At 40.8% G+C, this 19740-nt stretch overlaps 1 protein-coding gene across 1 annotated transcript in view; it reads right to left on the bottom strand.

Annotated features, from left to right (window-relative positions):
• LOC136863722 (zinc finger protein 236) overlaps window positions 1-19740 on the bottom strand; it is a 795935-nt gene that overhangs the window by 137173 nt on the left and 639022 nt on the right. Inside the window, exon 25 of the mRNA XM_068226059.1 lies at window positions 13006-13332. Within this exon, the coding sequence (XP_068082160.1) occupies window positions 13006-13332 (327 nt within the window). The remainder of the gene's footprint in view (window positions 1-13005; window positions 13333-19740) is intronic.

Here is a 19740-nt window from a genome sequence, read left to right as displayed (position 1 = left end):
TGACGTGGAATCATACGCAATAGCGCCCCAAACCATGATGCCGCGTTGTCTAGCGGTAGGGCGCTCCACAGTTACTGCCGGATTTGACCTTTCTCCACGCCGACGCCACACTCGTCTGCGGTGACTATCACTGACAGAACAGAAGCGTGACTCATCGGAGAACACGACGTTCCGCCATTCCCTCATCCAAGTCGCTCTAGCCCGGCACCATGCCAGGCGTGCACGTCTATGCTGTGGAGTCAATGGTAGTCTTCTGAGCGGACGCCGGGAGTGCAGGCCTCCTTCAACCAATCGACGGGAAATTGTTCTGGTCGATATTGGAACAGCCAGGGTGTCTTGCACATGCTGAAGAATGGCGGTTGACGTGGCGTACGGGGCTGCCACCGCTTGGCGGCGGATGCGCCTATCCTCGCGTGCTGACGTCACTCGGGCTGCGCCTGGACCCCTCGCACGTGCCACATGTCCCTGCGCCAACCATCTTCGCCACAGGCGCTGCACCGTGGACACATCCCTATGGGTATCGGCTGCGATTTGACGAAGCGACCAACCTGCCCTTCTCAGCCCGATCACCATACCCCTCGTAAAGTCGTTTGTCTGCTGGAAATGCCTCCGTTGACGGCGGCCTGGCATTCTTAGCTATACACGTGTCCTGTGGCACACGACAACACGTTCTACAATGACTGTCGGCTGAGAAATCACGGTACGAAGTGGGCCATTCGCCAACGCCGTGTCCCATTTATCGTTCGCTACGTGCGCAGCACAGCGGCGCATTTCACATCATGAGCATACCTCAGTGACGTCAGTCTACCCTGCAATTGGCATAAAGTTCTGACCACTCCTTCTTGGTGTTGCATTTGCTCTGTCAGTCAGTGTATATAATGGTTCATCTTCAGCCATGATCCAATTGGAAGACATATGTACACATATAACCAATAATCAGTCTAACTCAAGCAAACAACGTAAGTGGATGTGCCGAGTGGAGAGTGCCGAGTAATGGTTGGATTGGAGCAGTATCGAGCCACGATAGGAAGGTGGCAATGGAGAATGAAGAAGAAAAGTACTGAAAGAATGGAGTGCAAGGGAGATCTGAGAAAAATGGGAGAGGTGGTTTTGGTGGCAGCTGTGGTAACTGCGCTGCCAGTTATTGGGGGCATGGAACTAAACCCTGGCCTAAATAATAGTGGCAATATGACTTGAGACGATATTGAGATTATTAAAGAAGTGGTGAAAGAGGTGGTGAAGGAAGTCTATCCAATAGAACAGATAAAGGAGATGATCCAGGACCAATCCAAGGAATTTGAAGATATGAAGAGATGGATAAAGGAAAAAATAGGAGAGACAATAGCCAAGACCAGTAATGAGGAAGAAATTATGAAATTGAAAAAGAAAGTCAAAAATTTGGAAGAGGAGGTGGCGAAATTGAAGAAAGAAGAGGCAATCAGCTGTCAAGAGCGTATGAGGAAATGCATATTCATATATGGAGTGAAGGAAGATGTGAAAGAAACCAAAGTATACTTCATATATAAGGTGGTGGAAGTTATACAGAATAAGATGAAGATCAACTTCGGTGAAGTGGATATCGATGTGTTACGTTTCTGGTACTGCTATTATGTTCTTACAAACTGTTACTATGTTGTTATAGTACTCTGGCACCATGTGGTGACCGTATGTTAGGCCGAAGCTACTGCTCAATGACAGAGTACAGGTTTAACATTGATATTACTGATGATAATAATAACTAAACACTTTTGTATGCAGTGGAATATAGCCCAGAGGGATCTGGGACATAGAGGATGGTAACAAGAAATACAACTAAATGAAAAGATAATTTTGATGATAATAATAATAACAACAACAACCTTTTACTATAATATAATATACGTGTGTGTATACAACCGACCAGGGGGTACAAAGCATAAGAAATATAATTCGATGGATACTGAGACAAATATTGAAAGTGTATGGTACTGTATGTGTTTAGTTTAAATACTTTATATAGTTAATACAGATGCAGAGACGTGGAAACACTTATGCTAAATCGTTAAAAAGTCTCATAAATTTAACTGAATAAGTAACACAATTCAAAAGAATCAACAGTGAGATTGATCAAACGATAGTTAAGTTCATCACAAGTCAGTCCTAAATTTTAAATACCTAATACCACACAATGGTACAAAATTTCAAACAAGGTGAGGGGTGGAGGCGGGACGGGAATGAGGGAACCGAGAGACACGACTGACACAAAAAGAGTTCTAATAGGAGTAATGGCAGACACATGAAGATAGATTTTGCTTGAAGATTGAAGTAGTTCAAAATACATTAAAGCGTGTAAGTCCAAGCTTCTGTTAAGGATCAGTAGCCAAAAACACAAATGGATTTTAGTGCCATGCAATTGCGCGACTCTCTCAACTCTGTCATTACTTAGCAAGATGCGCAGATGAATGCGACTATATTTTTACATGACTTGCTCTCTATGTCACACCTGAAACCAAAAAAAGCAGCAGTTGAAGGGACTAGAGAACCAGCTCTGTCCAGTGTGGTGTGCTCGCACATCCAGCGGGGAACGCCCTCTCGTTCAACCTGCCCAGCTGCGCGAGTTGAGACGTATTTATATGATCGACAGTTCATTCTAGAATGTGCGAGACATTAGAGCGACGTCAGGTGAAAGGGAGAGTAAGCTGATTGTTCAAAATGGCGGTCAGTCTGTCGAAAACAAGTCCGGCGGATGGTAGTGCAATGTGAATGGCCGGTGCACAGGGTAAGTTGGGGCACAACAGCACAGATGATGCTGAAAGGGTGGGAAAAGTAAGAGGGAATAAGCCAATCAAAGTGATGTTGCTATCTACCTTGATGGCGGAAACTGTTGTGAGGAACGCGGGTAATCTATAAGGTGAAAAAAATATGGATGAAAAGAGACATGGGGAGCGATGGCAGTAAGTGCATGAACACCTTAAGGAGGCATCTAATGAGAGCAAGACACTAAGGACTAAGGGTGCATATCAGGGGCCACAGCTGGTGGTATCCAATGGCAGATGCGTGAGATGGTGGCCAGTGTCAAGGCTGCAGCAGGTAGATGAGAAGCTAAGGAAGGAAGAAATTATGGAATCAAGGCAAGACGACAGGCAGGTTGCTGAGCAAGTGGAGCGGCGCAGTGAGGTAAGAGAGGAATGCACGCCAGGTGCACGGTGCAGTCCAAGTGCAGAAGTGAGGTGTCAGCAAGTGCTGATAGAGGGAGAATCTCAAGAATCAGAAAGTTTAATTGGAAGTGGACAAGCACAAAGCAAAGATCAAGGTGCACGTGATAAAATAAAAGGGCGAGAAGCCCTGAATAAAGGGAGAAGTTTCAGTTTAAGGGATTTATGGGGGAAGAAAACTAAAGTTGTTGAGAATAAGGAGGGCAAAGAATGCTCCAAAATACAAAACAAAAGAAGGCTTGGGAGTAGGAGACAGGGCCATAATGATGAGAAGCAAAAATAGGGGAGGAAATGGGGAGGTAAGGTAGGATTCGTAAATACTGAAGGATTATTAAACAAGATGGGTAATGAGGAGGTTATAAAAATGGTCGAAAATTATGACGTTGTGTTTTTAGAGACGTCGCTTGAAATTGGAAAGGTGATAAAATGGAAAGGGTATGAGGTTAAATATAAATCCAAAAGAAAAAAGCACAACAAAGGTAGAACACTGGGAGGGATAGTGTTGCTAATAAGAGAAGGGATTGGTGAGTTAATAGAGGACATTGAAAATCATATGGAAGAGGTTGTATGGATCAGGTTTAGTATAGAGAAGGTACAAGGGAAGGAAAAGAAGATATGTATGGCCTTTGCATATTGTCACCCTCAGAACTCTGCTACGCTAACAACATCTTTTTTGAGGATTTATTATTGGAAATAAGTATCACAAGAGGGAAAATTGATGAAGATGGAATGTTGCTATTTGGTGACTGGAACGCTAGGATAGGTGAACTGTGCCCTGTATACAGCAAAGAGGATGAGATGACAATGAGGGGAGGAAGACGAAGTGTAGATAAAGAGAGGAATGGTTACAGGTCAAAACTACTGGAATTATGCGCAGCAGGGAAATTTTATGTTTTGAATGGCTGGTGGGAAGGAGATAGGGGAGGTAAGTTGACATTCATTACAGCACAGGGTGGGAGTGATATTGACTTAGTAATGAGCTCAGAAGAAATGTTAGAGAGAATTAAGAAGATGGAGGTAGGTGACTGGGTTGAATCCCATCATGCGCCGGTCTGGGCGATGATAGAAAGATGCGAGGGAGAAGTAAAGTGGGGGGGGGGTCAAAGAGAATACAAACTGAAAATTGCCGAGAGGAAGGAACTCTGGACAAGAGAACAAGCTGAGTTTATAAATAGTGAGTGTAAGCTGAAGCAAACTGAGAGAGTATGAGACGGAATAAATAAAATTAATAAGGGGGGAAGAGGGTTGACAACCAAGTATTGATTACGACCAATGGGTGGTCTATTTTCGAGAATTATTAGCAGACGAGGACAAATGGAATCAGGGGAAGAGTGAAATGGCCTTAGGGAGAGTCATAGAGGTTCGGATACATGAACTTGATAAAGAAATTTCAAGAGAGGAAGTGATAGGGGTTATAGGTAATCTTAGGTGTAAGTCAGCAGGGGTTATTTTGGAAGGAAATAGGCAAATACGGGCAGATGATAAGGGTTAGTTAAACTTTTAAACAGGATCTTTGAGGGGGGAAGGTATCCAAAAGTGGGAAACAGGAATCATATGCCCAATTTATAAAAAGAAAGGTGGCATAAATCTACCAAGAAATTATAGAGGGATTACATTACTGGACTCATTGAGTAAGGTTCATGCAGGAGTATTAGCGAACAGATTAAGAGACTGTGCAGAGGGGCAGTTGATACTGTCAATTTTTCAAGGTGATTTTAGGAAGGGCAGAAGTACGACAGATAGCATAATTACAATGAATAAACTTTTAATGTCCAGCTATTTAATACAATAATAATGTTGTTTATAGATGTAATTACAAAATTATAATTATATACAGTACATCTATAAACAACAGTAATAATGTTGTTGTAATTACAACATTCTAGTTATATACAGTACATCTATAAACAACAATATTACTGTATTGAATAGGTGGACATCAAAAGTTTATTCATTGTAATTCTCAGTTCAATATGGACAAAATATGAAATTTCTTATGTTAACAGATAATATAATGCCAGTAAAGATAATCCTGGAAAAATACTTGAATAGGAAAAGGGGTAAAGTGTATCTGGTGGCCATAGATTTTGAAAAAGTGTTTCATACGGTGAGTAGAAGAGCGTTAATAGAAAAACTAGGGAAGATGGGGTGTCAAGGAAGATTATCCGAGTAATCAAACCATTATTCAAGAAGGTATACTGTTGTATTAGATTGGAGGAAAATTTAGAGCAGTCAGATAGAATGTAAGGTGGGACTAACACAGGGATGTAAGTTATCGCCGATTTTATTTCTACTATTCATTAATGTCATTCTACAAGGTCACGGTAAAAATAACTGGGCGGCGCGGGCGGTAAATGGTTGGAGATCACAGGTTTGATATTTGTCGATGATGTGATGCTTCTAGCTCTAACTAGGGGGGGGAGGGGCTTCAGAAAAGTCTCAATATGATTCAAGAATACGCAAGGAGGTGGTCCCTGAAAATTAATGGAAGCAAATAGAAGGGGATGGTAGTAAGAGGAGAAAGAATGAAATGAAATAGCTGGTTCAAGGGGAGGGGATTGAAGAGGTAAGTAAATTGGAATATTAAGGAGTGATTATAAACAGGAGAGGAAGACCAAATTAAGAAGAGGGCAGCAGCTCTTTTGGTTGTCAACATTCTAGGGTCAAAGTTCCTGGGCAACAAAGGTTGGTTTTGAAGTCATTAGTGTTAAGCAGAGTACTCCATGGGGCGGAATTATAGGGTTTAGAAGACAAAAGAGAAATGTTAAAGAGAATTATCTGTAGATTTAGTAAAACGTAATGCAATTACCACAGTGTACAGCGAATGCCAAGGCGATTTTAATGCGTGGCAAGTATGTAGAAGTGGAGTGCGTAGAAGTGGAGTGCATAAAGAGGGTATTAAACTACTGGATGCATCTAAAAAGGGGGAGGGGGTTTTGTACTGCAAGCAGCGTACCAGCAACAGCTGAAAAATATGTATGAGGGGTGCTGGTTGACAAAAATTAAAAGGTATGTGGATAGGATTGGTATGAGCTACATCTGGAAAGAAGTTTGGAATAGTAAGAGGAATAGCAGACAGAGAGTGATTTTAGGGAGAATCAAGGACAACCAAAGGCAGCGCCAGTTGGAGGAGTGCAGAGAGAGGGGATCACTTAGTTTATTTAATAAAGTTATTCAAGTGACAAAGATAAGGCTTAATAAATAGACAGAACAGAGAGAAGAGGTTTATTATGGTAGTTTCTGGGTCTGTATAGAAATAACGGGTGGACACTAAGTGCAGACAATTTATGGTGTATGTTATGTGGGGATGTGATAATGACCTACACTTGGTAGGTGAATGCAAAGAAGCAGAAAATGTGAGAGTCAAGCTACTGAATGTCAGGTAGCAAGAATTGCTTAAAACAGGGGGATGAGCACAAAATTATTGGGTGGGTGACTAAGGAATGGTATCGGGGAGGGAATTTGAATAGATATTTAAGTGCAGTCAAAAAATTATGGGTTATCAAAGTGAAAGACTAGGTCGGATAAGTAATTTGAGATACACTAAAAGAAAATATATGGTGGGTGTGTGTAGATTTATGTGTTATTTATACTGAAAGAAAAGTCATGGCATGTGAGATTTATGTGTTGTTTAACATCAGTGAGACAGCTGAACATAGCCATAACCATAGAAATATAGCCACCCATTCAATCACTCTTTTTTTCTAGTCCAATTGCACTCATTTTCATCAGGAGTCTCCCATGATCTATCCTATCAAATGCCTCAGATAGGTCAATTGCAATACAGTCCATTTGACCTCTTGAATCCAGGATATCTTGCTGGAATCCTACAAGTTGAGCTTCAGTGGAATAACCTTTCCTAAACACAAACTGCCTTCTGTCAAACCAGTTATTAATTTTGCAAACATGTCTAAGATAATCAGAAAGAATGCTTTCCCAAAGCTTACATGCAATGCATGTCAAACTGACTGGCCTGTAATTTTCAGCTTTATGTCTATCACCCTTTCCTCTATACACAGGGGCTACTATAGCAACTCTCCATTCATTTGGTATAGCTCCTTCATGCAAACAATAATCAAAAAAGTAGTTCAGATATGGTACTATATCCCAACCCACTCCCTTAAGTATATCCCCAGAAATCTTATCAATTCCAGCCACTTTTCTAGTTTTCAACTTTTGTATCTTACTGTAAATGTCATTGTTCTGTAAATGTCATTGTTATCATAGGTAAATTTTAATACTTCATGTTCATGTTATAGAAAATAGAACTCAGAGAATTAGAGTAGTCGAAGCTTTATTTGACCCTGTAATAATTAAGAGGGGAATTCCTCAAGGCAGTATTATTGGACCTTCATGTTTTCTTACATATATACATCAATGGTATGTGTAAATAAGTGGAATCAGAGATAAGGCTGTTTGCAGATGATGTTATTATCTACAGAGTAATAAATAAGTTACAAGACTGTGAGCAACTGCAAAATTACCTTGATAATGTTGTGAGATGGACAGTAGGCAATGGTATAATGATAAACGGGGTTAAGAGTCAGGCTGTGAGCTTCACAAATAGGAAAAGTCCTCTCAGTTTAATTACTACGTTGATGGTGTGTAAGTTCCTTTTGGGGATCACTATAAGTACCTAGGTGTTAATATAAGGAAAGATCTTCAATGGGGTAATCACATAAATATGATTGTAAATAAAGGGTACAGATCTCTGCACATGGTTATGAGGGTATTTAGGGGTTGTAGTAAGGATGTAAATGAGAGGGCATATAAGTCTCTGGTAAGACCCCAACTAGAGTATGGTTCCAGGGTATGGGACCCTCACCAGGATTACTTGGTTCAAGAACTGGAAGAAATCCAATGAAAAGCAGCTCTATTTGCTCTGGGTGATTTCCAACAGAAGAGTAGTTACAAAAATGTTGCAAAGTTTGGGCTGGGAAGACTTGGGAGAAAGGAGACAAGCTGCTCGACTAAGTGGTATGTTACATGTTATGAATGAATGAATGAATGAATGAATAAATAAATAAATAAATAAATAAATAAATAAATAAATAAATAAATAAATAAATAAATAAATAAATAAACAAACAAACCCGTGTGTGGATTTACCGGTTACCTCCATCGGGCGCGTCCCACTGGAATTGGGGAAGCTCGCTGGCTCTTCCGCCAGCAGAGTCAGAGGGTAGTAGGGAAATAAAATACCACCGTGAAAAAAAAAAAAAAAAACTGGTCCCTTGCCAGGGTTACGGCGAAGACTGGTAAACGACCAGAAGCCAGAAAACATCTTGAGGCAACCTCTAGGACTAACAACCCTAGTTGTAAAAGGATGGGTACCCGTCCAAAGCAAAGTCAAGTCAAAAAGCATGATGGCACAACATTTCAAGAAACATACCCCAGGGGGTAAATCTTCGGATAAATAGCTCGTCGTGAATGCCACGGCGCACGAGTCTTGTTCGGATTCTGGGGGAGACTCGACATCATGCAAGAGACGATTTGGAGCGTCTCGGAGTACCCCAAAGATTATTTAGTATTAAAAACTTCATGTTTTGTCCGTATTGACTCAAGATTTTACAATGCTTAGTAAAGCTAATGGTTCCACCTATTCAATACGTAATTAAAAAAATAAAAAAAATAAAAAAAATAACGTACTGAATAGGTGGAACCTTTAGCTTTACTAAGCATTGTAAAATCTTGAGTCAATATGGACAAAAAATGAAGTTTTTAATATTAAATAAGTCTGCCTACCAAGCAAAACGAAAAGCCTATCTTTATAAGAGCTTACGTATTAAAATAGGGAAATTGAGCAAAAAAAAAAAAAAAAGATAACGTATTGAATAGGTGGAACCTTTAGCTTTACTAAGCATTGTACCCCGAAGAGTCAAAAACTCAGGCCAAAATCTAAAACCTTTCTAGCAACTTTTAACATAAATTCACTTACACAAACTGGCAAGCTGAAAACCCTCACCAAAGCTCTTCACGAAAATCAGATATCCATAATGGCCCTACAGGAAACAAGGTACCCAAATGAAGAGATTTTTGACTCCGAAGGCTACCGACTTTTCAAGAGCAAAGCGCAAAGAGGAATCCTCAATGGAGCTGTGATGCTTGGAACCGTGTTTGCTGTTAGAACCAACATCCTTAAATCGGTTGCAAATTTCCAACCTGTGAATGACAGATTGTCTATACTCGCAATTAAATGCGCGAACAAAACCTACGCCCTAGTTAACGCACATGCTCCTACAAATGATAAGAACAAGTCTGATCCAGACGAAGTTGATAATTTCTGGGACCTACTGGATGAAAAATTAAACAAAATCCCCAAACACCATGTCAAGCTTCTTTTGGGCGACTTCAATGCCCAACTAGGTTGTGAACAGAAGTACAAGAAAGTTATAGGATATTACCCTGCTCACAAAAGAACCAATCCCAATGGCAAAAGACTGGTGTCCATTTGCAAAAATCACAACCTGCAGGTCATATCGACCCACTTTCGCCATCTACCCGGAAAGCAAATGACTTGGCGCTCTCCCGTCCAAGCTCTCGGAGAGTTCCAAATTGATCAGGTTGAAATCTCCAGGAGAAACAGCCCTGAGATTATGAATGTCAAGGTAAAGAAAGGCATCAATGTGGCTTCAGATCATTATATGTCTCTTATCAAATTCAAACCAATTTCCGCAAACACAAGGAAGACAACCAAACAGATCACACGCTTCGACAATGATAAACTTCGGCAAAGGGTCGTGGAGTTCCAGGAGAAGGCTAGACCAAATGACTGTGACTTTAACAACGCCAAAAGTCTCCTTGTTGAGGCCGCCAAAGACGTTGCAGAAATCAAGAGAAGCAAAAAGCATGCCTGGTGGAATGGTACCTGCAAATCAGTCCTCCAAAAAGACTCAATGTGTGGAAACAGTACTACTCTACGAAATCAGAAAATGATTGGGAAACCTACAAAACCCAACATGCCCAAGCAGCTAGGGTGTTCAGAACTGAGAAACGTAAATACGAAAAATCTCTCACTGAAAAGATAGAACAAAACTTTAGGAAGAATGAAAGCAGAGAGTACTACAGAGCCTTCAAACGCAAACTCGCTGGCTATAAACCACCATCTCTATGCTTTGAGCGAAAGGACGGCACACTGGCGACGTCAAATGAAGAAAATTGCAGCATTCTGGCAGATTACTTTAAGAATTTACTTAATTGCTCTAAACCGCAAAGCGCCATTGAGACCAAGGAACCCTTACTCAGGTACCGAGATTCCAGACCACCCGACAGAGATGAAATCAAGCGCCACATTGCCCGTCTCAAAAATAACAAAGCGCCGGGGGAAGACTCAATAGTAGCAGAGCTATGGAAATATGCCCCAGAGGAATCACTTGATATCTTGCAAAAGCAAATAGAAGAAATTTGGAACAAGGAGACCCTACCCGAAGATAGGAAAATAGCTTTGATCCATCCATTACACAAAAAAGGCAGCATGAAGAACATCAACAACTACAGAGGAATATCTTTGCTATTCGTGATTTACAAAATTCTATCACTTGCCATCCTGCAGCGTTTGGAAGCACAAGTCGAACATCAAATAGGTGAATACCAAGGAGGGTTCAGAAAAGGTCGCTCAACAGCTGAACAGATCCAAAATCTCAAAACAATCATCAGATATTGTACACAAAGGTCCCAGCAGTATGTGGCTGTCTTTGTGGACTTTAAGAAAGCGTACGACTCCATTGACCGGGAAGTCCTGCTAAACATCTTAAATGAATTTGGAGTTGATTTGAAACTGCTGGCATTAATTAGAGCCACCCTGACCGATACAAAATCCAAGGTGAAGTTCCACGGATGTCTCTCGCATTCCTTTGACATCAAAACAGGAGTCCGATAAGGTGATGGGCTATCCCCGATACCCTTTTTCTGTGTTCTTGAAAAGATCATCAGAACCTGGCGGGTGAGATTACAGGAAACCAACTACAGTCCATTGAGAATAGGAACCAAATCCAAGGGGATCGCAACAGACTGCTTAGCATTTGCCGATGATATTGCTGTTCTCTCAAACGACATAGAAACCGCTAGAGCTCAAGTTGAAATTTTACAGGAAATTGCCTAACAAAATGGGTTGCAGATATCGTTTGAGAAAACAGAAGTAATGACTAACATCAAAGAGGCTCCACCAAAACTCCATACAAAATACGGGGACATCACCCGAGTAGACAAATTCAAATACCTGGGTGAGATCATCATGAAAAATTGACTGGACAAAGAACCACTTCAGGAGCGAGTACGCATACTGGAAATAGCCTACCAAACATCCCGTACAATCTACAACAAAAAAATGCCTTTCCCAAAACACTATGAAGCAGTTTTGAAGCCAGTAGTTCTATATGCAGCTGATATCCTGTCTCTAAATGCCAACAAAGGACTCCTTGAAGAACTGGAGAAAAATGAACGGAAAATTGTGAGAGGAATCTTGGGATCAAAGTACAGAAATGGAATCCATCAAAAGAGACAACGAGGAAGTCTACAGCAAAATAGAGAAAATTACCGACACAATCAGAAAAAGACGGGCACGATTTTACGGTCATCTGAAAAGAATGGACTGAAGAAAGTTAACTAAAGAAATCTTTCACTTTTTGGATTCAAGCCCCAAAAGCACAATTCCCTGGTTTAGAAATACCAAAGAAGACCTGCAAATGCTACATATCTCAGCTGAAGACGCCCTTAACAGAGATGTCTTCCGCAAGAAAATATTGATGAACGGGCTAAACCAAGACGAGCAACCGAAGAGAAGACACCGTGCCCCTTGGACAGAGGAGCGTAAGCAGGCCCACTCACAAAGAATGAGGGAAATTTGGGCTCTAAAGAAGGCCAAGTTCAGTGTCAAATGCAACAAGACTTAACGTGGTCCTTGATGGCTCCAGCGAATTATATATAAATAAATAAATAAATAAATAAAGAAATAAATAAATAAACAAATATAATCAATAATAAATTAACAATGTGGTATGTCACAATTTACAATCTTAATTTAAAACACTGATGAAGTCCAAACAACACATCCAAACTTGAAACCTAATAACACATCAAAACTGCTGTGGTTGATGCCGAACTATGTCGTCGCTCCTACAGCAACCCTGAATATAACCACATACTATAATCAATTTACAATTTCATATATTTTAAAATTCAGATATAAACAATGGTACAGAGTATTCACCAACATGATGACGGCTACTAGTGCGAGAAGTGAAACAGCTACTTTTATGAAATCATGTAATGTATGTTGGATTGCTGATCAGTAAGTGAGCTGCAAGATAGGGATGCAAACTCCCAAATCAACTCAGGAACATTTGGTTACTGTAGGAGTCACGACATAGTTCGGCATCAACCACAGCAGTTTTGATGTGTCATTAAGTTTCAAGTTTGGATGTGTTGTTCGGACTTCATCAATGTTTTAAATTAAGATTGTAAATTGTGACATACAAGATTGTTTAATTTATTATTGGTTATATGTGTACATAAGTCTTCCAACTGAAGCGAAGCTGAAGATGACCCAATATATATGGGGTCGAAACTAGTCCCAGTTTTATAAGACAGTATACAAGCTAATGGTATTGAATAGGTGGACCCTTCTCTATCCTTTGATAGTAATTAACAGTACTGCATTATCACACATAGAAATAAAGACCTCTCTACTGATCATAAGTATTCCAAACACTTTCTTTTCCCGCCTCCTCCTTCAAGAAAATGTAGTTATCATTTATGATGCAGAATGAAAATGAAAAGAGCACAGAAAAGATTAGGACCAAATATATCTTACCTGAAGAGTTATTGGTGAAAACACGCAGGACTCAAAACCCTGCGATTCAAATGATGTGGCAAATAAGTCTGATGTTTCAGGATTCTTTGATTCATTTGGCTTACTGATAATTAGCTGCTGATTCTGTACTTGAGAGGACGATGCTGTGAGAGGGTGAGCTAGATCTTCATTGCTTGAGGAACCCATATTACTACCATCATCATGGACATTTTCACTTCCTGTAATTGTGAGAGTTGCAGTCTGTGCCTCTCCAACAGCCAGGGGATCCGTTTCTGCAGTTCCAAATATTTGTTCATTCAAGGTTATCTCAATTTCTTGGATGCTTTCCTGTGAACAAAATATTTATTTAAAAAATATGCTCCTATTGCAGCATAATTATATCTGGGCAAAATTTTATAAAACCTGGAAAACACATAACATATAAAAAAGAGGAAGATCTCTGAAGAACTTCCATAATCAACCCTAGCTGCTTTGCATCTCTCCTGAGTGGTTTCTTAACAAACAAAAACAAATTCCATGGTTCTATAGACCTGATGGGCCTTGGCCACCAAGCAACTGCTGCTCGACCCAAGAGAATGCAGATTTCGAGTTGATGTATGGTCAGTGCAAGGAATCCTCTCGGCCATTATTCTTGGTTTCCAAGACCAGGCTTGCCAGCTCTGTCAGATAACCCCACAATTGTATTTACATAGGCTGAGAGGACCTGAAACCAACACTCAAGTCCAGGTAAAAAAAACCTGACTTTGCTGGGAATCGAGCCTGGGGTCTCGAGGTGAGAGACAGGCATGCTACCCCTACACCACGGGGTGCCAGCCAAGTGGTTTCTTAGTCTTTATATATTTCCTATCCGACCATTAGTTCCAACAGAAACCTCTACAGCAGGACCACCCATTTCTTTTTTTTTTTTTTTTTTTTGTACAGGTGACCAAACACAATAAACAACAAAGGGCATGAGCCATAGAGCCGTGTTTACTTTATTATTATTATTATTATTATTATTATTATTATTATTATTATTATTATTATTATTATTACAGTTGTTGATTACTCATTATACCAAACATTTCAAGACTTTTGATGTGATTTTGTAACAACAAAGATTAATTTCCATGAATAAAAGCACATACTATAATCATTATACAATTTCAAATATTTTAAAATTCAGATGTAAACATTGGTACAGAGTATTCACCAACGTGATGATGGCTGCTAGTGGAAGAAGTGAAACAGCTACTTTTACGAAAGGAAGTAATCTATGTTGGATTGCTGATTAGTAGCAGTGATCTGCAAGATGTCTTGGAGATGCTGGCCACTAACATTGCCTGTGTACCTCAATTTATCTTCACGTCTGTTCTCACATATACGTAGAACAAATGAGACTGAAAATTTCACTATCCCGTGTTGTTCCTCACAGAGTGGGTACCAAGCATAGGCAAGGCAGAACCATGGTGTCGCTAATCCCATGCTGTTGCTCATATAGGGGTACGAATCACAGGTACTGTAAAAGCCGCCAACGCACTCTCTTGCTACTAATCACAAACCTATTGTATATGTGACATAGTGGTACTACGCGCAAGTATAAGCGACCCATTGTGTTCCCTGCGTGGTGGTACTGATTACAAGTAGTATCATGGTTCTAATTTTATCATCCCTTGGTCGCCCCTTTTAGTCACCTCTTACGGCAGGCAGGGGATACCATGGGTGTATTCTTCGTCTGCATCCCCACCCACAAGGGGTTAAAGAAAAAAAAACAAGAAAAAACTAGAATGAAATGGGAACCACAAAGGAAATTGAACCAAACTAAACGATGTGGAAATGTGGAATAAGTAGTTCATTTCCACATGAAACAAACTAAATGATGCTTGCATGCGGAGTTAAGTAGTTCATTTCCATGTTGTTTAGTTTGGTTCATTTTTCTTTGCGGTTCCCGTTTCATTCTAACTTTCTTTTCTTACTTTTTGTCAAGTTCTCTTCAGCAGTTGGTTAATTCAATCCACAGCTACGTTAAGATTTTTTCTAGAACACCTTCATTCACTTTCACTTTATGAGAGGTATTCCCTGCTACTTCAGACACCATCAATAGGACTTTTTTACAACCTATATCTTAAAAGTTTGTCTATAAATCACAGTGCGCAAGGCAACATTGGTTCAACTCCAGTATTCTCAAGATATCAGTTGAACATTTAAGCTTTTAGTGTATTCTCATTATGTTACGTGTGTCTTGTGACAGTGTTGTATTTTACAGTGACATTTTTGTTAACATACAGTATCATTTAGTGCATCTAAGACAATGGATTTTTTTTGTGGGACAAATTTCTAACTTCAATTTTAATGCAACACTGTGCTGTTTTTGAATTCATAAATGTACGTTTTAATCACTGAAGTTTACGTAGCTGAAGATATCCCATAAGAGGGATGAAACATGTTCAGGAGATAGTGGGTTTGAACTCCACTGATGGCAGCCTTGTAGATGGCTCTCTGCAGTTTCCCCATTTTCACACCAGGTAAGGCTGGGGCTGTAACTTAATTAAGGCCATATGTGCTTCCTTTCCATTCCTGGCCCTTTTCTATCCCACTGTCACTGTTAGGGACCTATGCCTACCCGGTATAGGTATAACCAGTTGATCACATAATAAACACTCACAACTGCTATAAAATAAACACTATATTACGAAAATACAATTGCACACATTACAGTCCGTCCGCCATACTTGTTTTTTTGTTTTTTTTTTTTCCAAAGATCACCATAACAACAGCCAAACACTCATAGTGTAAACATGACATACTCCCACCTTTTGATACCAATCAAAACACAATGTTTACAGACAGAGGCGAGAAGGTATTTTAACTCTTCTTCCACTCCTGGTGAAGTTGCGGCTGCCGAGACTTAATGTCTCAGGAACCGTATCACTGGGTAAGGCCATCTCCTCACTCCCACCTTCAACCTCCAATGGATAAAGGTGCCTCGTAGGACGGATGAGTTCTCCTGAGGATGTCTTCACTCGAACTACCCTGATCACTTTGTCTTTACCTGGAAATATAGCTGTCACTCTCCCCAGGGGCCAGTCGATTCTTCTCTTGTCATCACTACCAATGATGACCACATCTCCTACCTTCCAATGCCGATCAGGCTCCTTGCCCGATGGACAGCACAGAAGGCTACCCAGATATTCCAGTCGGAATCTTCTCCTCAGTTCATTCCTCAGCTGTTGAAGGTACTGAAATCTTCTTGAGAGACTGACCTGATCTAGTTTGTCTAAATCTGGAGTACCAACCATGGGAATGTCCTGAAGAAACATTGACGGAGTTAGAGGCACCAATTCATCACGACTTTCTGAAATGTAGGTGAGGGGTCTGGAGTTAATTACGGATTCACAATCAGCAATAACAGTCAACAGTTCCTCATATGTCAAGATAGCCTTGCCTAAAACACGCCTTAATAGTTTCTTGACCATTTGCACAATGCGCTCCCAGAATCCACCCCACCAAGGAGCTGAAGGAGGACTAAACTTCCACTCGATTCTAGTAACCGATGTTTCCGCACCTATTTTTTTCCAATCAATGTTGCCGAACAATTTGTTAGCCCCAGCAAAATTTGTCCCATTGTCACTATAAATCACACGAGGCCTGCCTCGTCGGGCTATGAAGCGCCTAAGGGCAAGTAAAAACCCTGTAGTCGACAAAGTCATTACTAGTTCAAAATGGACTGCTCTAACAACTGCACATGTGAATATCACAATCCAAGCCTTGTCTTTGGATTTTAGAAATAGTGGTCCGGCAAGATCGACTCCTACCACTTCAAATACACCTGCATCTCTTACACGATCTTCTGGAAGGGCTGGCGTTTCAGGAACTGATTTTTTCATTTCAAATCTTCTACATTGTATACATTTCCTGATGACTTTGCGAATTGTTCTTCTTCCCTTTGGTATCCAGTAGTGCTCCCGCAGTATGGCGAGTAGAATCTGAACACCAGCATGAGAAGCTCTCAAATGGTGTTCTCTGATTATCACCTCAGTCAGAGGGTGATTTGATGGCAATAAAACAGGGGTACGGAAATCGTATTCATCCTTCCTGTTGGTGATTTTTGTTTTAACCCTGACGAGGCCCAGCTGGTCTTTGAAAAGGCACAATGTTTGTTGGTTGTCCCTTTCAGTAAAGTTCTCTTCTTGAACAATTTTCAACAGTCGTCTCTCCGCCATTGAAATTTCCAAACAATCCAATTCAGAAGCAACATTCTGCTCTACGTCCTTTCTCGCATTGTTGATGAACCGCAGCATCCAGGCCACCATTCTGACGATTCTTGAATACTGAGAAAAGAATCTTAAATACCACTGCTTTCCCTGGGAGACAAGCATAGTAGTCGTAACAAGGCCTTTTTTTCTTTCTGCATTGACCTCCTCTTCATTAATTTCTACAATGCGCGATGGCCACCTGTTCTCTTCCAACTTTAACCAAGCGGGTCCCTCCCACCAACGAGAAGAAATCAGCTGCGAAGCAGAGCAACCTCTCGAAGGTAGGTCTGCTGGGTTGTCTGTGCCTGGTAGATGAAACCAACACTTAGGATTAGATAATAATCTAATTTCTTTCACTCTGTTAGTGACGAACACTCCCCAAGCTTCCTCTCTTCTTATCCAACATAGCACAGAAGAAGAGTCACTCCAATAGTACTCCGGGATGTCCGTCAGATTCAAACTTTCTTTCACAGAAAAAGCGAGACGTGAGCCTATAGTGCAGGCTAATAACTCCAGTCTCGGTATCGTTATTTTCTTTAAGGGGGCTACCCTTGATTTTGCTGCGACCAGTCGCACTTCAAACTCTTTTCCATTGAAAGATCTTAAAAAAATAACGGCTGCATAAGCCACTTGACTGGCATCACAAAATACATGCATACTCCATGACGATTTGTCCTCACAACTAGAAAATCTTCTAGGCACTTTAATTTCAGCAACAGAGGACAACTCCTTCAACCACTTATTGAATTTGATTTGGGTGTCTTCACTTAACGGACTATCCCAACTTACTTTCTCTCTCCAACTTTCCTGTAGTAAAATCTTAGGTACAATGGAAACCGGACACGTAAAACCAATTGGGTCAAAAATACTTTGAGTCATTGACAAAACTGTCCTCCTTGTGAGAACATCAGAGTCATTCAACTTCACCATTTTACATGACAAAAGATCAGCTACGGGGTCCCACAACAAACCCAAAACAGGTGTCACTTTAGGTACTTCATCCTCCAGAGTCAACCTGGTGTACTCCCACCCTCTTAGGTCAAATTTTCCTTGCAACAGTAGCTCCCTCGACTCATCCACAAATTGTTTAAGTTCTTCTTCTGTGTTCACGGAAGTGACGCAGTTGTCCACATACAGAGATGTTCTCAGTTTATCTGCGGTTTCACGGAAGCACGAATTGTTCTTTAAATGAAGATCCAATACCGCTCCAAGTAGAAATGGACTGCAGTTAACTCCAAAAACAACCCGTTTGTGGCGGTATATTTTAAGAGTTCCCTCAGCAAAATTCTCCCACCACAGGAATTTCAAAAAGTTTCGATCCCTTTCAGCGACTGCGATTTGAAGAAAGGCCTTCTTTATGTCTGAGATCACGCCAATCCTGTTTAAACGGAACCGGTTCAAAATAGATGGAATTACTTCTAGTAGATTAGGTCCCTTCTCCAGACAGTCGTTGAGTGAAAGTCCTCCTTTCGATTTACATGAAGCATCAAACACCGGCCTCACTGCTGTAGTCGATCCTTCCTTAAAAACTCCTCTGTGTGGTATAAAGTACCCAGCATCCTGAGAGCTTTCTTGGCCAACTTCTTCAATTATCCCTTCATCTTGCCAGTCATGGAGCACCTGCTGGTACTTCTCGAAATTTTCTTCCTTGATTAAGCGGTGTGTTGTAGAAACCAGTCTTTTTAATGCAACATCCTTGTTGTCTGACAATAGCTGCTGATCTTCTTTCCATGGAAGCGCGACTTCATATCGTCCTTCCTCATCTATCTTAACATTTTCTTGGAAATGTTTCAATGTTGCCATTTCAATCTCCTTCTTCGACAACGTCTCGGTCGGATCACAAATTCCTATGCTTTCCAAGTTCCATAGTTCACCCAAAGAAGCCGTTCTCACAAACAGAGAGTTCACCATAGACACTGTGTTAGAGTTCTCAGTTGTCTTCCAGAGCTGTCCCATCACTGTCCAACCAAATGTGGTCCTAACAGCAACCAAACCAGACCTCAACTTGACTGTTTCCCCGGTCAATAAACTTCCCACGATGTCTGCACCAATGAGTAACTCAATCTCCGATGGCTCTGGACCATAATCAGAGAGCCAAATTTTCTTTTCTCTGATCTCATCCATCCAAGGACCCCCTTTTAAACGTGGGATTGTACCACAAATTACCTTTTGTCCCAGCACCTTAATGTTTTGAGAAATTGAATGACGTAGGTTGACAATGGCTATCTCATACAGGTTATGATCGTTTGCACCGATTGAAGCACCCCCAAAAAGCTTGTGTTCAATTTTTTCAGTCTTTGATGGAATATACCCCATTTCCACGGCAGTTTTCTCCAATAGATAGGATCTCTGCGAGCCTGTATCCAGCAATGCCCGTACAGTTCTTTCTTTTCCTTGATGATTTAACCTAACTACAAGAGTTTGTAACAGTACTTCAGAAACATTACTGGTTTGGGTGTTAAGGGTTACAGTTGGGCCACCTGAAAACTTTGAACCCCAT

Source organism: Anabrus simplex, chromosome 2 (assembly GCF_040414725.1).
Source record: "Anabrus simplex isolate iqAnaSimp1 chromosome 2, ASM4041472v1, whole genome shotgun sequence".
Lineage (NCBI taxonomy): Eukaryota > Metazoa > Arthropoda > Insecta > Orthoptera > Tettigoniidae > Anabrus > Anabrus simplex.
The sequence above is the reverse complement of the archived record's forward strand: the minus strand, read 5'-3'. Positions and strand labels throughout refer to the sequence as shown.